This window comes from Talpa occidentalis, unplaced genomic scaffold, assembly GCF_014898055.3.
Source record: "Talpa occidentalis isolate TD23 unplaced genomic scaffold, MPIMG_talOcc4v2.1 talOcc4.5, whole genome shotgun sequence".
In the NCBI taxonomy this organism is placed as follows: domain Eukaryota; kingdom Metazoa; phylum Chordata; class Mammalia; order Eulipotyphla; family Talpidae; genus Talpa; species Talpa occidentalis.
Window position 1 is genome coordinate 135,904,138 of NW_023604861.1, and position 9,702 is coordinate 135,913,839.

A 9,702-nucleotide genomic window follows, 5' to 3' on the forward strand; every position below is an offset into this window, starting at 1 on the left:
AACCTGTAGTAAATGCTGGCTAATGCCTTATTTTAAAAAAATAACCATTTCTGGGCCCCAGAGTTTGTCTGCCCAGCGACTATGGTTGGCAAAGAGCTCTTTTTAAAATACCCCTTTGGGTTAAGTCTCAGCACTATGAAGCTATCGGCAGCCTCTGCAGCATGAGTTTGATCCCCAGCCAGGGAGCTACCCACACGGCGTGGCAGACCTCTCCTGTCTCCCCGCTGCTCCCTCAGCAGCGTACTTCGGTCAGTCTGCCTGTTCTGCTCCCCGCTGTCTCTGGTGAGTCCTCTCACCCTCCCGCGCCTCTGACCTGCACCCCAGTTCTTGTATAAATAAATTTTAAAATAAATTTTTAAAAAAACTACGTTTTTTTTAAAAAAAATAGAGTCCTCAAATGGAGGAAGAGAGCGAGGCAGCGCACACCAGCCCGGGCGGCCAGCCGGCGGCGGGCAGCGTGCCCTGAGCTCCGGCCGGGCAGTGGCTGAGCCGCCGGGGCTCAGAGCGCGGACACCCCGCGGCCACTCGGCGCCCGCCCCGGTCCCGACCTTGGCGTTCCTGCGCCACCTTTTCCTTCTCGCCGCCGTCCGCTCCGTGGACTCCGGGCCGGCCTTTGCAGGGCGCCGCGGGCGGGGCGGGCGGGCGCAGTGCGCATGCGCAAGATGGCGGCGGCGGCGGCGGCGGCGGCGCTCTGAGCTCCGCGGCGCCGCGCTCGCCTCCCGCTCTCGCTGCGCGGGCCCCGGGGCTCGCGCGCGCGGCCGGCCCGGCAGGGGCGCGCGGGGGCGGCGGGCAGCGGGCTCGGTGTCGGCGCGGGCAGCATGAGTCAGCCGCCGGCGCGCAAGCTGGCCAGCCTGCTGGTGGACCGCGAGGAGACCGTGCGCCGCCGCTGCCGGGACCCCATCAACGTGGAGGGCCTGCTGGTGAGCGCGGGCGGGGGGCCCGGGGGCGGGGGGCGCGGGGGGGGGGCCCGGCGGCGGGGGCGGGCGGGGCGGGCGCCGTCCCCCCTCGCGCCGGCCCCGGGCCCCCAGCGCTCTCCGCGCGCCCGGGCTCCCCTCGGCCGCCTGCGGCTGGGCGCGCCCCCCGCGGCCATGCCAGCCCCGCGGCCTCCCGCGGACGCCCCACCCGCCCGCGGACGCCCCGGCGCGGTCGCTCCGTCTCGGGCGGCGGCAGGTTGGCGCCCCGCGGTCTCCCCCGGGGCCTCGCGGGGTCCCGGCTTTCCATTTACCCCCGTTTTTGCAACTCGGGGTTCCTCGCCGCTGCTGGAGACGGCGTCGAAGCCGGTGCCCAGTCCCCGCGGGGAACTCAGGGCGCAGGAATAGCCGCGAGCCGCGCCCCGGGTGACCCCGCGGGCGCGGCCAAGGGAGCTCCGCGTGGTGCGGCCCGAGGAGGCCGAGACCTCGGGGGACCCGGCGGGTCCGCGGGGAGAGAAGCCGCGTTGCCCGTCCAGGTTCCGGCTCCAAATGACGTCTTGAGCCCGCAGGTTGTGTCCTAAGCCCGGCCCCCCTGTGAGAACACCCCCCCCACTCCATGCGCCCCCGCCCGCTGGGCGCGCTCCGCCCCCTTCACGGGGACCTGGGGGGCGCCCCCAAGTGTTCAGCCCCCCCCCCTCAGTTCCCTGGCAGCGCGGGGTCTCCCCCAGGCCGCGGGCGCCGCAGCCCCTCCGCCCCTTCCCCGCCGCGGTTTGGACCCCGATGGACACTCGCTCCGGGAAACTGGCCGCTGAATCTTGCTTTGATTTTCCTGGCCTCTCCTCGAGCTGCTCCTCCTCTGGCCGTTCCCTGCATGTTGGTGCGTCGACCCTCTGCTCCCACATTCCTCACACGGGGTGTCCTTGACCTCTCCAGACAGGGCTGCCGTCCACACTGACGGGCCTGCGCTAGAGGGTATGAGAACCAGCAATGCTGTGTTTGTTACCAGAAGAGACACCCCCTTAAACACGACCCCTCTGGGGGTTTCTTGCCTGTCGTCATAACCCCCCAAGCTATAAGTTCAAATCCGTTTTCCAGCCCGGGACTGGCCATCGCTACTTAGATGTCAGCTCCTACCATATTGAATTATCTCCTCTGCCCGGCAGCAACAACCCTGCCGTCTGCCCGGGTCGTCGCCTGGGCTCGTCTTGCCTTCACCCTTTTCCAAACCCACCCCTGCTCCTCCCAGCCTGATCACCTCGGTCCTCACCAGTGCTGGCCACTGGGAACCGTCATCCGTTTTTCTGATCCGTTTTCCCAGCATCTGGTCTTGCCCCAGCCTTTCTGCTTTCTCCGTGTACTAACTGACCGTCGTGGCCATCTCGCAGCTTCTGAGCACTCATTGAGCCTAAGGCTTTATCATGGTTCCCTCGTGCCCTCGGGGTAGGGTAGAAACTTCAAGGTATAATCAGGCCCTGGTTTTGCCTCTCCTGAACTGCTTCCAGTTGCGAAATTTTCTGTATTCTTTTGTATCCCTAAATATCCATATTCCCTTTCCCCAAAAACTTTTTTTTTTTAAACACTTTTCTGGTTAACCTCCTTCAGGTCTAGATCTATATAGATCAGTTGTCAGAGGCCTCCGTCCCCTCAAGACTGGTCGGGCGTTCCTTCTGTGAGCCCCCTCCCTTGCTTCCCTGACCCTGCTGTGCAGAGGTGACCCAAGTCGGCGAGTAGCTAGAGAAACTCTCCCGGGCTTGAGCTTCAGGCGGAAATTGTCCAGGTGACAAAAGCTGTAGCCGAAAAGCTGTAGCCGAAAACAAATCAAGGCTGTACCTCCTTCAGTGGTGCGAGGCTCTGCGCTCCCCCAGGGGGGTCCGTTCCAGGCCTTTGCGCCTTGTCACCATCTCCATGTCACTCTCCATTCTAGCTTAACAAATACTGACCAAGTGCTCAAGATATGCCAGGCACGGTTCGACTTCAGAACCGAAAACAACAGCGGCCTCCTCTGTTTGCGGTCGGTGTCCAGACGGTCTCACTTCCCTTCACGGGAGCTGCCGTGGAGTGGCGAGGCGCCGTGTTCAGAGCGAGGTCGGCATCTCCCCACATCTAGGAGTGCGTAGCCCCTGAGCCCCATCTTAAGCCAGAAACCACTTTGACTCTAAAGGGGAGGAACGTGCCACTGCTGTGAGCACTTCGGGAATCTCTGGAATTGCAGGCTGGGGACCGTGGACTCCGGCGTCTCCAGAGCATGACAGTGTCGTGTCTTCATAGTTTGCAGTCGGGAGATGAGTCAGGCTGTTGGGCTGTGTTTTCCCGCAGGCTGATTTCAGTCACTGGACAGCGGTGCCTGCTGTGTCTGGCCTTGCCCTGCGCTTCTGGGTTACGATCGGGAGCCCCTCCAAGCCCCGGTCTGCGTCACAGTCGTTCTGACATCACGGTCTCTACAGTAGTGTGACCCTGGCTCCTGTAGTACCCCAGCAGATGGGGTAGAAATTCAGATACAGCAACTTAAGCCCTCCAGCTCTCCATGACTGGGGCTTGAGCACATTCCGAACTCTTGCTGCAGGGACTCTGGCCTCGCGCAGTGTTAGCAGAAGGGGTGAAAGTGAAAATAGCCTTGCCAGTTGCTTGGCTCCTCAGCCCTTGATGCTGATGGGCCTGCCCTTCAGCCTCCGCTGTTGGCGCCCTGTTTGCAGGTGGCTGTGGCTAGAGCTATGCGAGCGAGCCTCGCCAGGCACACCCAGGCCTCCCCCCGCCCCCACCAGCCTCCAGGACTGGCTCCCCACACCCCACACCGCTTTGTTGTGCTTTGCAGATAGTACACTTTTTTGCAAGTCTGTCAGCACCACTTTCCGAAGCTCAGCTGATGGTTGGCATATTTTAGAGAATATTTTAAAATTGAGGTGTGTCCACTGGGTTTTTTAAAGACATGCTTACAGCACACTTAACAGACTCCAGCACAGTGTGAACGTCGCCTCTGTGCTCTCGAAGCCAGGCGGCGCCTTGCTTGTCACGTGCGCGCGTCATCGCGGTGGTCTGGAGCCAGACCCCGAGTGTCTCTGAGCCGGGCCTGAGGTGGGAAAAGAAGATTGTTACCCAGTAAAGTGCCGGCCATGTGACTTGTTGTTTATACATCACTAAGTTAAATATCTTCTTTTTTCTAGCCATCAAAAATAAGGATTAATTTAGAAGATAACGTGCAGTATGTTTCCATGAGAAGTAAGTTGATTACTGAGTAGGTCCCAGAATTTGCTTCATGGGATTTCAAATATTTGTCTTAAATGCACGTGAATTGATAGAATCTGCAACCTGGGTGTCTGCTTTAGCAGTGTACAGAAACATTTAAAACCACCCTCTTCAGCGATCCTTTATTTTCAATGTTATCTAAAAGAAACAAAGATGCATGCAAAAATTTATCTGTGGGAGATTCACTGAAGACTTGTGCAAAAGAGTAAAACTGGAGACAATCTGATTTTCCAGTATGGCATCTGCCTAACAGATACTCCATATGTAATTAAATACCATTCATTAAGAGTAATGTTGAAATACATTTAACAAGTCAGGGTGTTTCCAATATTGAGTTAAAAATAGCAGGTCTCTAAAATAATGGCATGTTCCAGCACGTTCCTGTTTTTGTTTTAAGAAGCTACACATGTTGATTTGTGTATGTGTGACGGAAGGGGGGCCAGAGAGTGTTTGTGGGAAATCAAAATCCTCTTCCTAGGGGCATGGGTGAGGGAATTGAGACTTTTCCCCCTTCGTTTATATACCTGTTAATGCCGGGGAGTGGATGTTTTAAAACATACCTTTCCCTCAAGCTGTATCATCATTGTCCTAAAGAAAGCTAGTTTGAGCTCTTCCAAAAGCTTCCTGAGCAGAGTTGCACTGTGACACGTGTAGAGATGTTTCAGACGTTAAAAGGAAAGCCAGGTCTTTGCCTTTGCTTTCTAAATAATCTCTTAACTTGAAGACCAAATGAGAAAATTAATTTTAAAAGATGACTTCCAGTTCTGCTCGTGCATGGCGGCACGAATGCAGACTGAGCACCCAGCCTGGTAAGCTGCACTACGTCTGAGAATTCACGAGCTCTGTGGAAACGGGCTGCCTATGTCACATAATGCTGTATTTAAACCTAAGACCTTTTGTTTTTAAACCTGGGACAGGCTAATTTTTATCCAATTTGAGAAATGTATTTCACAAAAATCAGCTGTGATTTGGTCTCATTGTAGGATTTTAGTGTCTTTTGACTAAACAAGAAGCAGTAAATGTTTTCATGGGTTGAGAAGAAATACCTAACGTTTTATGATTGTTCTGTTTCCCAGATGCTCTAAAAGTGAGGAGACCTCGCTTTGATGTATCGCTGGTTTACTTAACACGAAAGTTTATGGATCTGGTCAGATCTGCTCCTGGGGGGATCCTCGACTTAAACAAGGTGGCGACGAAGCTGGGCGTGCGCAAGCGCAGGGTGTACGACATCACCAACGTCCTGGACGGGATCGACCTGGTGGAGAAGAAGTCCAAGAACCACATCAGATGGATGTGAGTGGGTGTCGGGCTTGTCGTGACTGTGCTTTTCCTCTGCGTTAGTGGCAGCGCCATGCTTGGAACGAGCTAGATGCCACCAGTGCCTTGACGGTAAAAAACAAAGACGTGACTTGCTGTTAGAAAAGGATTTATAAAAATTTTTTGTGTTTTCCCGAAAGATACATCACCCCTTGGGACTGAGTGGGAGCCATAGACGCTGTCATTCTGACATTGTGGACAGCTAAATGGAATAATTATCAGTATTAAAATGTTTCGTTTTTAAAGATTCTAAGGAGGGTATATTTGATTATATAGATTATATAGGTGTTCTTAAAGGAGTTCCCTCTGTTCCAATTGGGTATCGTTAGCAGGGGTTGAGGCGTCAGTTAAGGTTGTCATACAGTGGGTCTGTGCACAGCAGGGCAGTGTGGCTGTCGTTGGGGAGACTTCGTGGCCTGACTCGTGTTGTGCTGTGATCCGGTGGCTACTGATGCTGACCTTTTGCTTTTTCTTTGAAAGAGGGTCTGATCTGAACAACTTTGATGCAGTACCTCAGCAGAAGAAGCTGCAGCAAGAACTTTCCGACTTATCTGCCATGGAAGATGCTCTGGATGAGTTAATTAAGGATTGTGCTCAGCAGTTGTTTGAGTTAACAGATGACAAAGAAAACGAAAGATATCCTTTAACTGTACCTTTTTTTATAAATGTCTCTTATCAAAGCAGGCTGCTTGGGTCCGCATGGGCTCAGGATGTGAGCGGGGAAGTCCCTGGATGAGTGAACTTGGCGAGTATGATAAAAAACTGCTGCTGATTGACTTACTCTTTTAGATTCTACTTTTTATAGATTTCTTTCCACCCTGCATTTTAGGGGATTCTCACCAAAATCATAGGTGCTCTCCCACAATGAGCCGGAAAGGGAGTGCGGGGGATTTAGGTGCCTTCTTGGGTCGTGCTGGGTCAGGGATTCAGACCTGAGTAATGCTTTTCTCTGGGAAACGTCGTGACCATGCAGTACAGTTTAAAGGAATTCTTTATGTGGATTATAAATTTTGGAGCACACTTTATGAAATCGTAAGAAGTGTTTGTGATACAATGCATGTGAAATAACTGTTTTCCTGACTTGACTATGTGTGTGATAAGAGATAAGTTACTTGGCCATGAAGTGTCCTTGACGGAGCCTCACGCTAGCGTACGTGACGTATCAGGACATCCACAGCATCCAGGCGTTCCACGAGCAGATCGTCCTTGCAGTGAAAGCTCCAGAAGAAACCAGACTGGACGTCCCCGCTCCCAGAGAGGTAGGTGTCTGCGTTCACGTGAGTTCAAGAGGGAGGGGCCGCTGCCCGGCTCTGCTTCCTGCAGGTGCCACCACTCTGTAGCTGGTGGACACCGTCCGCCCAACGCTTCACGCTTGGTGGCGGTCACGGCCACTCCCGCACAGAGGAGGAACCGGCACAGAGTATTCACTTTCTCCCTGTTACCACAGTCCGTGCCGGTGGTCAGGGGCAGCTCGCTCTTCTTCTAGTCCCTCACATCTTGAGTTCCTGGTGATGTTTCTGTGTTGCGTGGATGCCGGAAGGGCCCGTGCAGTCAGCCAGCACAGCTCCTTCTCACGGCTCCGAAGGTCTCTGGAGAGCCGAGCGTTCAGATGACAGGGGATTTTAGATTCCTTTGTCATCAAAACACTGATATTTGACTCTGATGTACCAATTCCTCTAGGGGCTGACTCCTTGAGTAGAGGAAGCTGAGCCTGAGTTACCCACGTGCGCACGTATTTCGGAAACCATAGCTGAGCAGGCAAATAGCTGTTTTTGAACTGCGTGAATTGGCCAGTGGCTGACCGTGACTAAAGCTAGGAATGGTTTTCTCCACTCCATGGTAGAGGGAAGCTGTCTGGATTTAAGTTTTTCAGAAATATCACCCGAGGCTTTTGCAGCTGTAGTAAGCGCAGACAGTGCAGGGCCGGCGGCTCACTCCCTGGTCTCGTGTCCAGGACTCCATCACGGTGCACATTCGGAGCACCAAGGGGCCCATTGACGTGTACCTGTGCGAGGTGGAGCCGGGCCAAGCGAGTGGGAAGACAGCGGCCAGCGCGGGGACCTCTGCGTCCAGGAGCAGGTGTCCGGGACCCCCGGATAAAGGTAAACGTGCCGGTTTTGTGATCAGGAACACTTAAGATGTTAATGACTTAAAACATAAGCGCATGTTTTCTTTATAAGCGTGTAAGACCTGATAGGTATTTTTAATTTTCCTAGCTATAAAAACTTGAGTTAAACATGTTTATGGTAATTTTTACTGTCGTGTAGAATATTCTCACAAGTCCATGTTAAATTCCGTAGAGGTCAGCGGGAGCTGAGAACTGCCGTGGGTCCCGCAGTGGCCCCAGTGGTGCTGCTGTCGGGACGAGGGGTTCCCCGACGGCGCCTGGGATCGTGGGTGCGTTCGGTTTATGCTTGTGGTGACTTATGAAAACACTAGCTTCGTGCCATTAAAATAACGTGGTCCTTAGCCAAGGATTTGTAATTTTTTTTAAGCACTTGAATTGTTACCCATCTGCCTTTCACAACTCCACTTAGGAGACTCTTCTGGTATTTTTCAGAGGAAGACCCTCCACAGCAAAGTGAAGAACTGCTTGAAGTGAGCGACTGAAAGCCTTTGAGAGTTGGGACGTTGAGTTTTAGAAAGTCCCATGCGGGTGCGTTGCGCCTCAGATCTAAGCCTCGGTGCAGCCCGTCACCTGTGGAGTTCTCGCGTTCTCAGTTAGTGGCCGCGTTACGGCCTGTAGTGACATGGGTGGCTCGCCGCTAGATTCCCAGTAGTTACGGTTTCCGCATTAAAAAGCGAACTTTTTGTGACTTCACTGCTTGTTGTCAGTGAGATGCTCGCCTGCTGAAGGACTGCACCCTGAGAGCATCGTCAACAGTGCAGGCCTGAGTGGACGGGCTTCGTGGCTGCTGCCCCGTCCTCCGAGGATCACCCGGAGCTGTCACAGTAGAAGTTGCCTTACACGCTTCACGCCTGCTGCGTGTGCCGTGCATGCGGCAGGTGTGCATGAGCCTCGTGCGAGGTCTGTATCCGTGTGACATCCAGGTTCCTCACGCAGTTTGTCTGAGTGAACCTTCGCCCTGTACAGCCAAGATGATGTATATAGGGAGAGTGACAGACGAATCCTCTAATTTCTGTGGTGTCTGTGACTTACTAGAATCTTCTGCGTAGGGTTAGAGCAGCGTTTCTCCCCGACTCCTCCATGTCGCGTGTCCTGGATGTGCTGCGCATTCGTGTCTGGGTTGGTTGCGGTGTCTCAGGCCCCTCTGCTGACCCGCACTCCCACCCCTGTGCTTACGCGTCCGAGCAGGCAGGCCCTGCCCGGGACCGAGAGGCAGATGCAGACACGCCGCCACCTCGCAGCTTCGTGCCTCGCAGGACACGAACTCTGTTGTGGTGAAAGCGATCTTAACGTTTATGCAGCAGATTTGGATGCAGCCCCCCTCTTCTGTCAGAGGGGTCACCAGTGACGCGTTTATTGTCCCCTGCCCTCTCCGGCTCTAGTCCCATGTTTCCGAGTTCCCAGCTATTTCTACCTCATTTTGTGAGTCATTTACCACTCTGTGCCTCAGTTTACTCAGTAGTTTACCATTAGACTGTGAGCTCCTTGAGGGAATTTGTCTTAATCATTGTTATGCCCAGCGCCTTGCACCATGCCTGGCACATTAAAAAGTGCTTAATAAATGTTTGAACAAATCCGCTCGTGCGTGCGTGAGTTGCAGTTCGACTGGCTGAAGTCCTCGGCCGGCCGGCTGTGCAGGGTTCGCGTCCGCATCACATTCTCGTTGCCAGCGCCTCGTGCTTTCCAAGAAAGATTTCAAGCAACTTGAAGTTAAGACTGTGTATAAAAAGATTTAAAATAGGAGTCAAGCCATAATTTGGGAAACATTTCTTATTCGAATACTGCTGAGCCTGGTGCTCTTCCTGGTCTCGCCCCCCAGAACCCCGGCCTCCCCGCCTGCGCCCCTCTTCTGTGGGAACCGGGCGCTGGTGACATGCTCTCTGCATGGGCAGCGCCCAGGGCAGGGGGGCACAAGCACGTGCCACGGGGCGCACGCAGGGCTGGGCGGCAGCTGGGGCTGGGCGGCCTGGGGCCTGGTCCTCCGTGGACAGCTGAGCTGTGGGCAGGAGGTTTGCAGGTGACTTTCTAAGAGCAGGAGGAGCCCGTCGTGCGGGGGGGAGCAGGAGAGGCCTGTGGACACCTGCAGTTAAGGGGAAACGGAGG

The 9,702-nt window shown here is 54.5% G+C and overlaps 1 protein-coding gene across 2 annotated transcripts; it reads left to right on the forward strand.

The window, feature by feature from the left end:
- The first annotated feature begins 804 nt into the window (after window positions 1-804).
- On the forward strand, window positions 805-9,190 carry E2F6 (E2F transcription factor 6). Of its 2 annotated transcripts, none has more exons than XM_037528521.2 (7): window positions 805-920; window positions 4,073-4,127; window positions 5,231-5,447; window positions 5,952-6,107; window positions 6,616-6,730; window positions 7,426-7,573; window positions 8,032-9,190. In XM_037528521.2, the coding sequence occupies exons 1-7, from the start codon at window positions 819-821 to the stop codon at window positions 8,079-8,081; spliced, it is 843 nt and encodes a 280-aa protein (XP_037384418.1). In that variant the 5' UTR covers window positions 805-818; the 3' UTR covers window positions 8,082-9,190. The 2 variants fall into 2 exon arrangements, with proteins under 2 accessions (XP_037384418.1, XP_037384419.1); XM_037528522.2 differs by lacking the exon at window positions 805-920 and adding an exon at window positions 2,847-2,996.
- Window positions 9,191-9,702: the final 512 nt, after the last annotated feature.